This window comes from Miscanthus floridulus, chromosome 2, assembly GCF_019320115.1.
Source record: "Miscanthus floridulus cultivar M001 chromosome 2, ASM1932011v1, whole genome shotgun sequence".
Lineage (NCBI taxonomy): Eukaryota > Viridiplantae > Streptophyta > Magnoliopsida > Poales > Poaceae > Miscanthus > Miscanthus floridulus.
Genome location: NC_089581.1, coordinates 25,673,119 through 25,689,780, shown reverse-complemented (window position 1 = coordinate 25,689,780; position 16,662 = coordinate 25,673,119). Strand labels below are relative to the sequence as shown.

The 16,662-nt window shown below is 45.4% G+C and overlaps 1 protein-coding gene and 1 long non-coding RNA gene across 5 annotated transcripts; both read right to left on the bottom strand.

The window, feature by feature from the left end:
• Positions 1 to 5,591: 5,591 nt before the first annotated feature.
• On the bottom strand, positions 5,592 to 7,442 carry LOC136538259 (uncharacterized). Its single transcript, XM_066530242.1, has one exon. The coding sequence runs from the start codon at positions 7,281 to 7,283 to the stop codon at positions 6,105 to 6,107; it is 1,179 nt and encodes a 392-aa protein (XP_066386339.1). The 5' UTR covers positions 7,284 to 7,442; the 3' UTR covers positions 5,592 to 6,104.
• A 6,772-nt stretch (positions 7,443 to 14,214) lies between these two features.
• Positions 14,215 to 16,560, bottom strand: LOC136538258 (uncharacterized). 4 transcript variants are annotated; one of them, XR_010779255.1, is made up of 6 exons: positions 16,184 to 16,560; positions 15,953 to 16,109; positions 15,176 to 15,782; positions 15,038 to 15,062; positions 14,786 to 14,866; positions 14,215 to 14,482 (listed from the first exon to the last, which is right to left on the bottom strand). It is a non-coding gene; the product is annotated as an uncharacterized lncRNA (long non-coding RNA). The 4 variants fall into 4 exon arrangements; XR_010779254.1 differs by having other exon boundaries at positions 15,038 to 15,782; XR_010779256.1 differs by having other exon boundaries at positions 15,038 to 15,698.
• Positions 16,561 to 16,662: the final 102 nt, after the last annotated feature.

Here is a 16,662-nt window from a genome sequence, read left to right as displayed (position 1 = left end):
TATCTAGGTGGTGGCAACCACCAAGAGTAACAAGCGAAATCCATAGCGAAACACGAACACCAAGTGCCTCTAGATGCAATCACTCAAGCAATGCACTTGGATTCTCTCCCAATCTCACAAAGATAATGAATCGATGATGGAGATGAGTAGGAGGGCTTTGGCTAAGCTCACAAGGTTGCTATGTCAATGAAAATGGCCAAAGGTGTGAGCTATAGCCGGCCATTGGGCTTAAATAGAAGCCCCTACGAAATAGAGCCGTTATACCCCTTCACTGGGCATAACGCGGGCTGATCGGATGCTCCGGTCCGTTGACCGGACGCTGCACACCTAGCGTCCGGTCGCTCGCAGTCAGCCACGTGTCCCGACTTCAACGGTCATCAGTCTTGACCGAACACTGCGCCTGAGTTGACCGGACGCTGAACACCCAGCGTCCGGTCGTTTACAGTAAGGTTCCAAAACTGACTTTACCGACCGGACGCGTCTGGTCATGCTTGACCAGACCCTGCCAGCGTCCGGTCATACTGTGACTTCTTACTGTGCTGACCGACAACACGACCGGACGCAGCCCTTCAGCGTCCGGTCACTGAGCGACCCAGCGTCCGATCCTTTAACCGACGCCAGCATCTTTGCGACCAACTCCATTTTACCTCTAACTTCTTCACACTTGCTCAAATGTGCCAACCACCAAGTGTATCACCTTTGTACACATGTGTTAGCATATTTTTCACAAATATTTTTAAGGGTGTTAGTTCTCCACTAGATCCTAAATGCATATGCAATGAGTTAGAGCATCTAGTGGCACTTTGATAACCGCATTCTGATACGAGTTTCACCCCTCTTAATAGTATGGCTATCAAACCTAAATGTGATCACACTCTCTAAGTGTCTTGATCACTAAAACAAAATAGCTCCTATGGTTTATACCTTTGCCTTGAGCTTTTTGTTTTTCTCTTTCTTCTTTCCAAGTCCAAGCACTTGATCATCACCATGTCATCATCTTCATCATGTTATGATCTTTGTTTGCTTCGCAACTTGGAGTATGCTACCTATATCATGATCACTTGATAAACTAGGTTAGCACTTAGGGTTTCATCAATTCACCAAAACCAAACTAGAGCTTTCATCTATAGTTCCCGTTGAACTAAGAAGTATCTTAATTTCAATGGATCACATGATAAGCAATAAATTGGTTTAGGGTCAAGTAGCCAATGATTAGGGAGAGTTGCTTAAATTAAAATTGGCTAAATGGAGAAGTGACCCAATTGAATTGGATGGATTATAGTGAAAATTGAGTTGATAGAAACATTTATGATGATTTGAGATTTATGAAGAAAAGGCATTTGGGGAATTTTTCATTAATGGCAATTAGAAAATTCTAGAAGAAATTTCATGAGTTTGTATGTTGCGTATTTTATATATTTAAAGTATATGGTCTATTTTTTTATGTATGAGTACTTGGATCAAAATTTTTTAGCTAAATAATAAAGAAGCTAGATAATGAAATAGTTTTCTAAACTATAATATGGGCAAATCAGAGGAAAACCCTGAGTTTGTAGGAATACTGAACATTCTTAAGTGCACTTTATGTATTCTAGCTCGTTGCATTTAATGTGTAATAACCCCATATTTAAATATGTGCGTGCATATTTTCCATAAAATTTTATCATAGCATACATGAATGGGCCTTCACTTGTAGTTGGAGATGCATGAATTTGATTATTTTAAGTCCATGATAGGGGATATCTTTTGAAGTATGCTATAAAGATCTAATATTCGCATTAGGGGGAGAGAAAGCCTATTTTGAATGTCAAATATTATTTCTACAGAAGGAAAATGATCTAAAGACAATATTCCTCGAAGTTTAAAGTAGAAATACTATCATGCACTAAATTAAACAATAGTTTGATTAATACTCTTGTGAAGCATGAAGTAGAGCATATGCCATATATTTAAGAAAAATGAGAGGAGTAACTTGAAGTTAGAAACCAGAAGTTGTGTTTACTAGTAGTAAACTAAATGTTGTATACTATCAAGCTAAAATCCACGGGGACGCCTGTGGATCCTAGTTTAGTGTATACTTGTTGAATAGAAATAAAATAAAACTTCTCCATTCTCATGAAAAGAACACCTCATGAAAAAGGTTAAGCACCTCATGAAGAGGATCATCACGAAGATGAAATCCAACACACTAAGCGCGCGCATCATTAGTGTTGGGTATGCAGAACAACAAATCATCTCTTGTTTGGAAAATAACAAAGAGACAGAATAATCTCATATTATGAGAATATTGGGAGAAAATAATAGTTGTCGACAACGTTACCTATAAACTTGCAAATATTTCTCTTATGAGAACCTGGATCCGAAAAAAGTCCACGTCAAAGTCGCCTATAGCGATTATATCGGGTCAATGAAGAAAGCAATTGAGGTTGAATCTCCTACTAAGAATAAATAAATGTTCTGCTATATCTCTGGCAAATGAAATGGATGAATATGAAATATGCAGTTAATGAATGGATTATGAAGATCCATATAGTTTCTGAAGAATATAAATCGCAACATACGAAAATTAAATCTCATACAAAGTATTAAAAAGTCTAAGGTAGAATATATTCCTATGTGAATATTAAAATCTCAAGAAGAGCATGTCCTAGAAGGAAAAGAGTCAACAAATGACTTTATAATAGTGAATATATCTCATAGAAGAGAATTGTTATTCACTAAGACTGAGAACGTCCTTGGAGGAATTAATCCATGAAGGATTTACTAGTCGATTCTTGAATAAACACCATTGATCCTTGAAGTGAATATAGACCCAAGAGAAAGAAAATGAGGAATCCGAAGCACCATGAAGATGTCATACAAACTCTCAGAAAATGTATATTGTAAAGCTAGCAATGAAGTGATTGATATCCTCTAAATACCATAGAAGGTATAAGAATAATGATGACTTTGATAATTAAATTATCCCCTAAATGCCAAATGCAAGACTGGATTCATGTAGTGGTACAATCAAAATCCTAAAGATTTGTAGAACATATAATTGAAAAACCTACTAAGAAAGAATTATAAGTATTCAAACTCTATTATGAGTTTGATGCACTATCTGGAAGATATTGAATATTGTAATTTATTTATCTCCATAATCATCTAAAAAGATTTATTACCTGAAAGATAAAATTTATTTATTTTGCACACCTAATAGGTGCACGTCAGGTGTACACACTATGCAAATTAGTGAATTACGTACTGTATGCAGCAACTACTAACGAAAAAAAAAAACCCAACTTGCTAGCACCCAGAATTGCACCCATCTGCTAACAACCGATCGACTCCAGCCTTGCGGACTAAGCCAAGTGATAGGCCAGTTCCAGAACAACCGACCGGAGCCTTTATGACGTCCTCAACGGCTAGCTATTTGGTTAGCTATTTTGACGTGAATAGAAAAAAAAATAGTAGAGAGAGTAGTTACTGATGATGAATAAATAGCTAATTTATTTCACGTAGTCTAAAAATCTGAAAGAAAAACGTGTGAGTCCAATATTATATAAAAAAATAAAAATATATAAAATAATCTTTGCTTTGGTCTCTTATCTCCGTATAAACCAGCTACGTTGCTAGCACCATTTCGAACGCCGAGATCCACAAATCCAGTAGGTCAGGGGCTCATTCCGGAACAACCAACGGAGCCCTTACAAACTGAACCACAAAGGCACAAGGCCGGTTCGTACAGAGTCGAGGCGACAAGCCGACCGAGCAGACAAGTACTACTCGTGGTAGTGTCGTACAATCCTCCCTCAGGCCTCATCCAATGAGAATGTGTACTAGTCTCATCCCTCGGTTTAGTTTCCACCCTAAAATTTTACATCCTCTCGTATCGAATATTTGACACATACATAGAGTATTAAATATAAACTAAAAAATAACTAATTATACAGTTTATGACTAATTTGCGAGATAAATTTTTTAAGCCTAATTAGTCCATAATTTGATAATAAAGTGCTACAGTAACACATGTGCTATTGACGGATTAATTAGGCTTAATAAATTTATCTTGTGGTTTACTGACGAATTCTAAAATTTGTTTTTTTATTAGTATTCAAACACCTACAGTGCCCAAAGCTAAAGCTTTAGAGGCTAAATCGAAACTAAAAATGGCAACGGGTAAAATCCGCGTGGATCTATGAATCACAAACCCGCACCCGTGACAATATATCTGTGCCCGCGCCCGCGCCCGCCACCCGCTATGGGCAGCACTATGCGCCCGCTATCCGCGGGCATGTTTTGCCCATAGGCATACCCGCATACCCGCCAGAAGTTGCTCGTCGGAGAAGACGGCGGCGGCCTGCGGAACGGAGACAGCAGCCTGCGCGCCAGGGATGGTGGCCTGGGTCGGAGCTTCGGAGCAGGGAGGATGGAGGCTGGCGTCGGAGCCTCAGAGCGGGGAGGACGGCGGCCGACGAAGGAGCCTCGGTGCGGGGAGGCCGGTGTCCGGCGACCAGCGTCGGAGGGGGTAGGGCGGCCGACGTGGGGAACTAGGGGCTAAGGGTCTGACCTTCTGAGGGAGGCCAGACTGCCGGAGTGGAGGAGCGACGACGTTGGGGAGGCCGGGATCGCCGGTCGCGTGGCCGCGTGGGTGAGCCCGTGAGGGTGACGGCGGCTGCTGGTGGGAGTGGGATGGGATTGGGAATTTGGGATGACAGATGAGTGAACTGAAACCCTAGAATCTGATGGTTATATAGCTCTTATGCAGTGGCCCCACATGTCAGTGCGGGGTTCGTGGGTTTGCGGATGCGGGCATGCTCTTTTTTTACCTATTTACCTTTACCCGTTGGGCACAACTCTATGCCCGCGTAGCCGCGCCTATGCCCGCGGGCACAGGTTCGCGCCCGTATCCGCGCCGACCGTGTCTGGTGCCCGCGGGTACGCGGATTTTTTTTTGCCCGTTGCCATTTGTAGGTGGTATTTGGATCCAGTGACTAAAATTTAGGAGGTGTGTCAGGATAATGTTGCATGGGGTATTTGGATACTAATAAAAAAATAAATTACATAATCCGTTAGTACTCCACGAGACGAATTTTTTAAGCCTAATTAGTTCATCAATAGCATATGTTTACTGTAGCACCACATTATCAAATTATGGACTAATTAAACTTAAAAGATTCATCTTACAAATTAGTCGTAAACTATACAATTAATTTTATAATTAATTTATATTTAATACTCTATACATATGTCAAACATTTGATAGAGAACGACTAAATTTTAAGAGGACAACCAATGACCACCTTACTCGAAACAGGCCTGTGACCCGTCTCGTCCCGTCGTCAGCGGTCAGTGCCTTGGCGGCCTGCGCCTGCAATGCACTGCCCTAGATCTCTACTCCGTCGTTTGCCTTGCACCGGCGGACCAGCCAGCCAGCCCAGCCGTGCTCCAGTAACGTCTCTGATTTGCCAGCAACCTACTAACGCTAGCCAAGAACTTGTTTACTTTCTCCTCTACAGTTTACTTACTATTTTATCGAATATTTTAACTAAATATAGACTAAAAAATAATTAATTATATATTTTGCCACTAATTTATGGGACAAATTTTTTAAACCTAATTACTCTATGATTTGATAACGTGGTACTACACTAATACATGTGCTAACGACAAATTAAGCTCAATACATCTGCGGATTAATGGATGCTGTAATTTTTTTATTAGTATCCTCGTGTGACACCCCAGTAACGTCCAAAATTTTACCTCTCAATTTAAACAAAGCCTAAACCTCACATTACTGTTACAACGTTACTGCTGACGGCCGGTAGCCCTGACCTCGTCAGCCATCGGCGAACGGCCGTACAGCTAATAACGCACTGGCCGGCGGCATGGAGCTCCGCCGCGCCGCCGGAAATGGCCGGCCGTGCTCTCGTCCGATCCGTCCGTCTTGCTCTGAGAACGAGGAAAGCAAGAACAGAGGTGCATGGTAGGTGAGCAGCAATGGCCAGTGGCGCCATCGATGATGGATGGCGCGATAATGTCCGACAGGTTACTGAGCAAGTAACAGGAGACAGTGATTAGCGAGAGAGGAACAAAGACATGGATGATCCCGAGCTCAAGTTCTAGAGGAAGATGAAGCACTCCATGGCCACCGAGGGGTTGTGGCCCAGCGGCGCGCCCTCCTCGCCCTCCGCCAGCTTCTTCTGCTCCCCTCCTACTCCTCCGCCCAACAACGCCGCCGCCCGCTCGTCGCCGACGCCGCGAGCGGTGGCGGCGTCGAGCCCGCCGCCGTCTCTAATGACCCGCGGCGCCGGCCTGGCTCGCTCGGGGGTGCCGTGCTCCTTCGCGGCCGCCTTGCGCATGGGGCTGGCGGGCCGGTGGATCGCGGCGCTGGGACTGGGAGAGGCGGGCGCGCGCCTACTGCCCGTCGGGGAGCCCGACCGCCGGCCGGACGGCTCGCCGGGGTCCCGTCTGGACAGCGCGCTGGCGCTGCCTCCCCCGTGGCCGGCGGCGGCGACATTGCCGTTGATGGCGGCGGCGGCGGTGAGGGAGAGGAGGGGCCGCTTGGACGACGATGGCAGCCCCATGTCGGCCTCCCTGGCGGAGTGCGTCCGCCGGACGGCGGCGGCGCTGTCGGCGGCGCGCCGCGCCGCGGACGGCGAGAACCGGCCGCTGCGGCACCCGATGCCGGACACCACCGCGGGCTGCTCCCGCCGCGGCCGCGGCGCCGGCGGATGCTGACCGCCGCTCTGCTGCTGCCTCCTGTGCGCCGACGAGGGTGACGGCGACCGCGCCCGCCCGTGCCCGTTACCGCCGCCCGCGCCGCCTTCCTTGGGCTTGCGGCTCTCCCTCTCCCTCTCCTCCGGCGCCGTCCTCCTGGCCGTAGTCTTTCCTTTCTCCGGCGCGTCCAGCGCCCTCTTCTCCACCTCCCGCTCCCGCTCCCATACGGCCGCCTGGTGCACCTTCGCCTTCGCCTTCTCCTTGGCAGCCGACGCCACTGACGCAGCGCTGTCGCTAGCGCTGCACGTCTCGAACGCCGCCGCCTCATCATCCGCCTCCGGCTGCTGTTGCCTCCTCTTGACCGGCTCCGGCGGCGGCGTCGGCCTGGGCGGCCGCGGCACCAGCGTCTCGGACAGCACCACCTCTTTGACCTCCTCCTCCTCGACCTCGGCCTCCACCTCCAGCACCGGTGGCAGCTGGGCATGGGCGTTCTCCTTCTCCACGACCGGGAGCGGGGCAGCCACCTTGCCCTTGGCGCCGGCGCCGGCGCGGGCGGCCTTCTTGCTCACGCAGCTGCCCATGATGATGCGCCACCCACCCCACCCCGCCGCCGGCAGCGCGAACGGAAGCAGTGGAGAGGAAACGGAGAGTGGAATGCCGTAGCTAGGAAAGCAATGAGGTGGTGGCCTGGCCCTGCTGGCTGGGATGGGCGGATGGGAGATCCGGGTCAATGAGGTGGCGCTCAGCGATCAGCTGAATGCAGCTGCAGCTGCATCTTCGTCGTGAGGTGGAGGGAATCGGATCGCGAATTGAAGAAGGCCTATTAATCTCGGGGTCAACCACCTCGATTCCTCCCTTCTCCCTTCTCTCGATGCAGCAGCGCTGACATGGGTGTTTGGTTTGTCGCATTGAATATTTGATACTAATAATAAACATTAAATATATATTAATTATAAAAACAATTATATAGAGGCGGGTTAATTTGCGAGACGATTTTTAAGTCTAATTAATTTGTTATTAGCATATGTTTACGGTAACATCACGTTGTCAAATAATGGACTAATTAGGTTTAAAAGATTCGTCTCGCAAATTAGTCGTAAGTTATGTAATTAGTTTCATAATTAGTCTATATTTAATATTTTATGTATATATCCAAATATTTAATGTGATAGGAATTTTAGGAGAAGGGGCCTGACACAACACAGTGGTGCTCGGGCTCATTAAACTGGAGTCAATTCGCCGGCCACTCACTGATATAATATATCGAGCTGGCGCCATCACTGCGCTAACTCCCATCACCCGTCGGCCGCTATCGCTACGCTACTGGCCTCGCTTGGACGGCTGCTGCTGTGGTGTTCCCTCACCCTGCCACGAGAGATTGGACCCGTAGCCCCGAGGGCACTCCCTCATCTACTTGGATTAATGGTGAGAGGTACGGCAGGTAGATAATTAGTAGGTCTGTTTGCATCCGAAGTTACTGGTAGGACCTTCGCCGTGAAAAGATGCAATTAGTTTTGTGCCTAGACTTTGGAAAATTCATGACAAAATAGAGTACTAAAATTCATGACAAACTGGTATACTATGAAAATACTTTGGAAAAAAAAATTTAACGTCACTTATTTGTCATTAAAATTTTGAGCGAGATAAGATAATTAGATAGAATCTCTAGTGGAGTTTAAGATTATATAAGATATATACATATAGATAGACACGATATATAAATATAGCTATAGATATTAATGTAGATATAGATCAAACATGCAACTTTCGTTAATATATGTTTGCTAACTTTAGAGTAGCACCTTTTTGTAGGTTGAAGGTTGCTGGGAGATACTCTAGTATCAATTCTAAATGGGAATCGCGGACGCCCGGACCTCCGATGGGATAGGATTCTGTCGGACGGTAACCTGGGCACAATTCCACCGAACGGCCTAGTAGAACGGCCCATCAGAAAGCGCCATCGCGCGACCTCGGCTTTGGTCGCCAGCCCGCCTGCCCGCGCTTGACACTGCGCCGTTCGATGCTACACGCAGGCGTCCGTCCCCCGTCCGCTTCATCCCGCCCCGCACGCGTACCCCGTCACTCACCCGCCTCGCCCCGCCCCACACCCGCCGCCCCTTCTCCCTGACCTCCTCCTCTCTCTCTGCACAGGCGGGACCCGAGAGCCGAGATGAGGATGAGAGCGCCCCGTCCGTAGGACCCAGGCGCGTCGCGCGCCCCATCCGTTGACCCTCGGATCGCCGCGCCTCTTCCCCTGGCGTCCGAGCCGTGCCCCATGAGTGTCTGAACATACTGACCGACCTAAGGCGCGCGACGGCACCACCAACACCAGTAGAGGCGGGTGCGCGCCCGACGATGCGGGTGGAACTGCGGGAGCAAGGAGCGAGAGGCGCAGGTGGGGTGCGCGACGGGCAGGAGCAAGGAGCGAGCAGCGCAGGATGAGGGCATGCGGGGGGAGATGGCCGTTGCGGCAAATGTGTGGTGGGGCGTGCTGACGACCGTAAGGCGTTGTGAAGCGTGCGATGGGCAAGCGTGTAGGAAGATATTTTTGAGAGAGATGTGAGACTACAGAGGAGGATGCAGACTTGTTAGACATGTAGGGTGTGTGCAGGCCCGAGAAGCGACGTCTGATCGGACGGATGCCCAACCCTGAGCATTACCGATTCTAAATTTATTAAATCCAAGCAGGCCCATAGTTTGATTGTCGGAGTCCCGTGCCGTTTTTTTGTCCAAGATAAATCATCTCCATGCCTTAGTGTACAGTTTGTTTCTATTCATGTCTCAAAAGAGTGCTGGGTTTTTTGGAAAAAAACCCCGCTCTATTATACATTTATACTTCATCCATTCTAAAATGATAAAACATATTTTATATAAAAATAATACTAAGTTTTGCAAACTTTGACTAACAATTAGTCAGTTTATATACAAGTTTAGAAATTAAAACAAAAACTTATTAAATCGAAAATTTGTATTTAAAGTGGCTCTGAGATGATGTTGATTTTTTTTAGCAAATGGTAATATATTTTAAGGGAAATTAGAGGTGTTATATATCATGTATGAATTTTCCTGTTTAAGATAAGCTTATAATTGGGAGGGACAAAGGGAGTATATATTAAAACAAGAGGCAAGTTGAAAAAAAGCCCTAAACAGAGGACCATATTACAAGTTGAAAAGAAGCCCTAGACAGAGGACCATATTAAGATAAGCTTATTAAAGGAGGCCCAGGTTCACGTGTTGAGAATCAGTATAGGATAAGTCGACTTCGTCTTCAGTGATGGAAGCTCATCGTAGAACGTGGAAACAAAGAGGCCATGGGTGCATGATGCCTAGATGGAAGGGTCTTACTGACATCTATCCATGCCATACGATTTTTGTAATCTTTATAGGGATAAATAATTATATCCTTATTCTCTGTCAACGTCGTTGTATGCTTCTTTGTGGTTTTAATAAATTTATCCACCTCTTCACGGAAACCTGCATTGAACCTTAACGAACCATACATCCAAGAGTTCATGTACTCCATCTTTTACAACAACAACAAAACAAACATTAAAGGACTACTTATTCATATATATAAAAATAAATCAAATTAATAATTACTTGAGAATAATTGTATATACTTCAGATATATATGAATATAAATTAAATATAATTACATGAAGCATACAAACACACCATGGTAGAGAAAAATTAATTAATGGCCCATTTATCCATAAATAATTAAAATACATATTTGTTGATTACAATAAACAATTTCTAAGACAACAATTATATTTTACCCAATATCTTTCATGCAAACCCTAGTTCAATTTCATCAAACATAAATTTATAAAAACAAAATTAATAAAAAACTAAACCCTAGATCTAGATCTACATGCACATGAAACATCCATAAAACTAAATAATTGTTCACTAAAATTAAGAAACATGGACCAAATAAGGGTGTGATCTTGTTCTCCTACCTAATTTACCCAAGTACATTCAAAACTTGGATCTAATTTGCTTCATAAGTAGCTCAAGCATCATAGAAGAAAGAGAAAAGCAAAATTCTAATTACTCACTGACCAACCATTAAAACTTCAAAAAAAGTGTGGAATATCATTTTCTTACCTTCTATAACCTCTCCACCAAATGATTTGAGACCAAAACCTTCCCCCTTAGTAGAGCAATTTTTGGGAGGTGCCCAAGGCCTCCCCACCTTTCTTTCACGGGTTGAAGTGAGTGATCCAAGGAGGAAGAATATGCTGCAGTTTTTTTATACATGGGTCATTTGTAGGGGCGGCTGGTGATTGAGCCGTCCCTACAAATAACAGATATTTATAAGTGGGGCATTTGTAGGGGTGGCTCAATCACCAGCCGCCCCTACAAATAGCAACACTGAGGCAGCTGGTGAGTGAGACGCCCCTACAAATCCGACCCATTTGTAGGGGCGGCTCGTATCACCAGCCGCCTCTATTGTTCCATTTGTAGGGACGGCTGGTCTCGTGGCTCCCGAGCACGTCACTGTAGGGGCGGCTCCATCACCAGCCGCCCCTACAAAGAATTTCTCCCGTTGCTACAGACCGTTTTTCACGTAGTGGTTGAAGAGCATGGTAGCCGTCAATGAAGAACGTTTCCGACCAACCAAGGATGTGGATGGAGAAATCGACAGAGGACAAATAACCTCTCATCTATCAAGGTATTTTTTTCCGAGAGCGTGCCTTAGTACGTTTCCCATTAGGAAGAAAGGAGTGTTACAACAACATATGCGATCGTTTATGGAACAAGTACTGAGTAATTTATGAATACCCATACCAAGAGAGCTACAGTGTAATTTACCGCCTGACATCTTGCCTCCCCCGAGCACCTTCTATGCCCAGCGAAGTTGGGGAAGAAGGCGGGGAGAGGTCGGAGATGGAGAATAATGATAGAGAGAGAAACACTCGAGTATCATTTAGCATTACTCTTTTAAACTATCAAGCGGGGATAAGATTTTTATTTATTTTTTATTTTCTAAAAAGTATGGACAATGAAAACTCACTTGTCTTTTTGGTGATTGGCTTGTGGATATTTTTTTTTCTGGCGAGGAGGATTTGGAAATTTGTATGTGAAGACGAAAGTTGAGTCGATCGCCAAATCAAAATAAACAATGAATAAATGCTCCTATCTGTAGAAGCTAGAAGGCATCGATCTACTTGGTTGTCACCTGCACATGACTAGTACTGGAGCGAATGCTTGCCCGGTGACACCCGGCGAGGCAGGGATACGATACCATTCAGGTGAGGGACGAGTTTTGGAGGGCCGGCATTGCTCGGTTTTGGGTTGAAATTTGAATGGCATCAGGGCCCGTCCGGCCAGCGATACAGGAACCGGCCGGCTCTGTCGTTGGACGGCCGGTGGGAGTGGACTGCGGTGTACGCACATGGTTGAGCAGTTCAGTGGGGGCCCGACCCAACCCAACCCAACGTCGCCGTGATAGTTGAGACATGCATGCGCATGGCTGGCTTGGTCTGGCCATGGCCGCCGGTCAATTCTCGCGCCCAGGCGCAGCTACTGTGGGCTGTGGCCTCGCCGCACGAGCCGCTCGGCGCTTGGTCATCATGCAACCGCAAACTGCGCGGCCAGCACGCAGCACGTGCCGTCTCGTCTCGGTTCAAACTACTACCGCCGTCTCTCTCTCCCAAATTATAGTATCCTTTTGGTTTTCTATATATATAGTTTTTTATGCGCTTAGATATGCGATATATCTAGATATATAACAAAAATTGTTTATTTAGAAAATAAAGTTAAAATAACTTATAAATTATAGTGGAGGGAGTACGATAGAAATATATAGAGCGAGAATGGCGCGACACTCCACATTGGCCCCGTTCGGCTTGCTGAATCTTGATCGAAACTAGCTGGAAAAAACATTGTTCTGGCTGAATTGTTGTGAGAGAAAAACACCGAATAAGCCGAATATGGAGTAAGCCGAACGAGGCCATTGTGTTGACCGTAGCGTGCATGCTTTGTCATAGCCGCCAATCGCATTGGCGCGCTAGTCAGCGTGTGACACTACGTAGCACACTGCAACGACGGGAGTGAGACATAGGCCCCGTTCGCTGGTCTAAAACTTGGCTGAAACTGGCTGAAAAATACTATTCTGACTGAATTGTTGTGAGAGAAAAATACCGTTCCGACTAAAAAAAAAAGCCAAACAAGCCTAATATGTGGTAAGCCGAACAGGACCATATAAGTTTCCTCTAACTTAAGTTTAGTGGGGCTCGGTCAGTGGCAGCTCTCTACCCCTCTAATGGACGTGATGTAAATCACACGGTGCTCGTCTATAACATGATGTAGAATGAAAAGCTCAAAACCAAGGCGAGGCAAGGCAAGCGAATGCATATACACAACTAGTACAATGCCTATGCTAACGCCACGGTTTTTATTTTGAGAATCCATGTGAAAACAATCAATGATTTTTTTTTTCATAGTTCAGCTTTTACACAAAAGTATGCAAATATACTTATTTTTCTAATTCAAGTATGCACCCATACTTTATTCACGCAAATACGTATGTGCTTCATGTTAATGTGTGTATGCACTAATACTGTCAAAAAGTTGTACACAAGCGTAACAATTTTTCTCCTGAAAAAATGCCGATGGAAGTACATATACCCTATAGATAAACGCTGAAACAATCGTATATGGATATACTCCCAACTGGATATTGTCATATATGCATGTATATATACTTGATCCATTGGTATAAGGACGTATACTCATTAAAAAGTATGAACGCATACTCCCTACCATGTATCCACATATACTATACTTGTTTTAGGGTATATGGACATACTCTAATTTTAAAAGTATGAACGCATACTATCGTATGTACATATACTTGCCAAGAATGGTTTACACTATCTTTCTGCACAATAAACAACATTTTTTTTTGTGGCATGTAGCCATCACCCGAGATTTAGGAGATTAGCTCCCGTGCATGTATGCATGCAGTTTTGAAAAGGTGCGACTGTGGGATGTGGGAGGCTGTATCGCCTGACTAATGGATCCGGTGGCTGCATTGAAACCCGATTAGAAGAGGGAGTAAGGCCGCGTTTAGATGGCGAAAATTTTTGGTTTTGGCACTGTAGCATGTTTGTTTATATTTGGCAATTAGTGTCTAATTATGGACTAATTAGATTCGAAAGTTTCGTCTCACGATTTCTCACCTAACTGTGCAATTAGTTTTTTTTTTCGTTTGCATGTACCGCAAGATCCGATGTGACACTTTGGGGTAAAAAATTTTAGGAACTAAACATGCCCTAATTACTCGTGGGAGTACAGAAAACGCACCCTATATAGGGTGCGTTTTCTGTACTCCCACGAGTAATTAGGGCATGTTTAGTTCCTAAAATTTTTTACCCCAAAGTGTCACATCGGAATCATTGCATGATTCCTAAATCCAAGAAACGAACCAAAAGCAGAGAATCTGAGGTTGTCAAAGGCCAACTCACCAGCGGCCAAATATGTTACCAACAACATCTTCTCGAACAGCCAGGCAAAGTTGATTCACTATCCCTTTTATATAACTAGACATCATCAGAAGCACAGGCCAACAATCAGCACAGGGGGCATGGATGTGTGTTATAATTGCTGCACAATTGTGGATATAAATAACAATAGGAATTGGATATCCACTTTTAAATTAACAACTGTCTGATGATCTTCATATCCTTTTTACTATGGTCTTGTTAATAGCTCGAGAACCCTTTGCTGGGCCCATCAAAAGAGTCCTTGCCTTCAAACTCAACAAATATTGCTGCGAGCAAAAATTGAAAGATCAGCTGAAGTTCCCTGCAACTTTCAAATACTTTCACATGCTCACTTTAGTCTAAGCTAAGATGCAATGAAAAGGATCGAACACTTTTAAAGAAAAATTCGACAGCCATTTACTACTGAGGTCAAAGCAAGCCATCAACCTCACAATAGATAACAAACTATCCAAAGCAACCTTTGTTATCAACAAGTATATTTGTGCCATGGAATGTGACAAAATAACAAGAAGCCACATCATTATAAGCATTTGCGGACAGGATTCATATAACAGGAGAAATTTTCTTGCCTTTATATCCCTGTGTATGATTTCATTGTGTTGCAAATATTTCAGTCCATGCAAAAGCTGTTTAGTATATTTCCAGATGACCTGATAAAGAAATAAAGTGAATAAAAAAATACTCTCCCCTGGTTAACTCGTCAAATTAACAGTACAAGCATTTTAGAGTGGAATAAATAAATAGATAGATAGATAGATTTAATTTGAACAATTGGATAAAATATAAAAGTCAAAGCATTGTTTGAGAGCAAAACTTCTCACCTGGGCCTTCTGTCTTGTCGCATTGCTGCTTCCAATCATAAACAGCCACCAAGAAAACAATTCGAGATCCATCAAATCGCTCAAAAAGTTCTCTCCGTTCAAAGGTCCTACCTTCGAGATGGAAGCATGCATACCGACCTGGTTGACAGCAAGGAGCTCGCCGAACGCGCCACTCCCTATAAGATTGCCCTTCCGCCACCGGATCGACGGGTTCTCCTCTGCGGATTGCTTCATGCCCTTGACCTTGCATTTCGTCTCATTTCCAGCATCGACATGAGCTAACAAGTGCACTAATCTACTCAAACATATAAAGGAATTGCTCTGAAGAAACATACTGTTAATAATTGACAATGACATAGCAGGAAGCAAATTATATCAAGAGCATGATATTTTCTTTAGAAAAATAATCTGCAAATAAATAATGAGACGTAATGCAAGTATATCGGTAACCAACCAGTTAACTGAAAACTTAAAATACTATAGTTTCCTAAATCGAGTGGCCTAAGCACAGGTTGGCTCAGAACTTGGCCATGGGACATTGTATCTGAAAATAATTTGGTAGTAAAAGTACGTCCACAAAAAGAATTACATGTTTTGACACAAACTCACGCTGCCACTTGAAATCTTGAATGTCTGAAGGCTCACCTACATGTGTTGGTACCTGATACACAGGAAGCACCCTTTTAGGAACCAAGAAAACAGCAAGCACTCCTGGCTGATAACAAATCGATCTTACTCTTTCCACCTGCACAAACAAAGTAGTGATCCGGCCTTACTGCAGAGTCCAGCCAACCAAATCAATTATACTATAAAATAAAATTTCATTCCCAGCAACAAGCTCCATCGATTCTTCTTCCTAGCCAAATTGAAGGCACTGGTGAAAAATCAACCCAGTTGGACTGAGCCTACTTGCACCTGAAGAGGGCCTCTAGCTTGTCCATGGCGCCCGTCAGCGCCTGCAGGGCAGCCGTGTTGGGCAGTGGACCCACAACGACGCCGGCTGCCGCCGCCGCCACCGACGGCTTTGCGGTATCCGCCTCCGTGCACCCAACCTATCTCGAGCGAGACCGCACTAACATAAAAAATCAGATCAAAACCAGAGACTTCAACGAGCCACATGCATGGGGGATGGAGGGAGATCAGCACCTTGGCACGCTTCCGAAGCTGCTACGATGCGAGATCGTCACCCGCTCCCGGTCCCGGACACGCCTCCGCGTCCTCCACGGGCGCCAGCGCGCCCTTCTCCTCCTCGTCCCTCGCCGCCGGGCACTTCGCCGCGGCGCTCCGCCTCATCCCAACCATCAGCACAGAGTTAGCGGCGCGGAGGTGGCGCCCCATGCGATCCTGGCAGCCGCACGCGAAGGTGGCGGCGCTTGAGATCCCGGCAACCGCGCGCGGATCAGCCTACCTGCCTCACGCCTGGACTCGCGGGCGGCGGTTGGGGTGCATCCCGGGCGCACGCGTGCGGTCTCCCACGAGGAGCATTGATATTTCATTTTTTCTGAAAAAGGCGTTGAGTGTGGGATTCGATCCCTGGCAGCCGAGGGGGGTCGCGGCGTGCGGCGTGCGAGGAGGGCGCGGGGGCGAGAAGTCTAGCATCCCAAGTCGTGGTAATTGGATTTGGT

Coding starts and splice junctions, on each gene's coding strand:
- LOC136538259 (XM_066530242.1), bottom strand. CDS start 7,283: ATGGGCAGCTGCGTGAGCAAGAAGGCCGCCCGCGCCGGCGCCGGCGCC.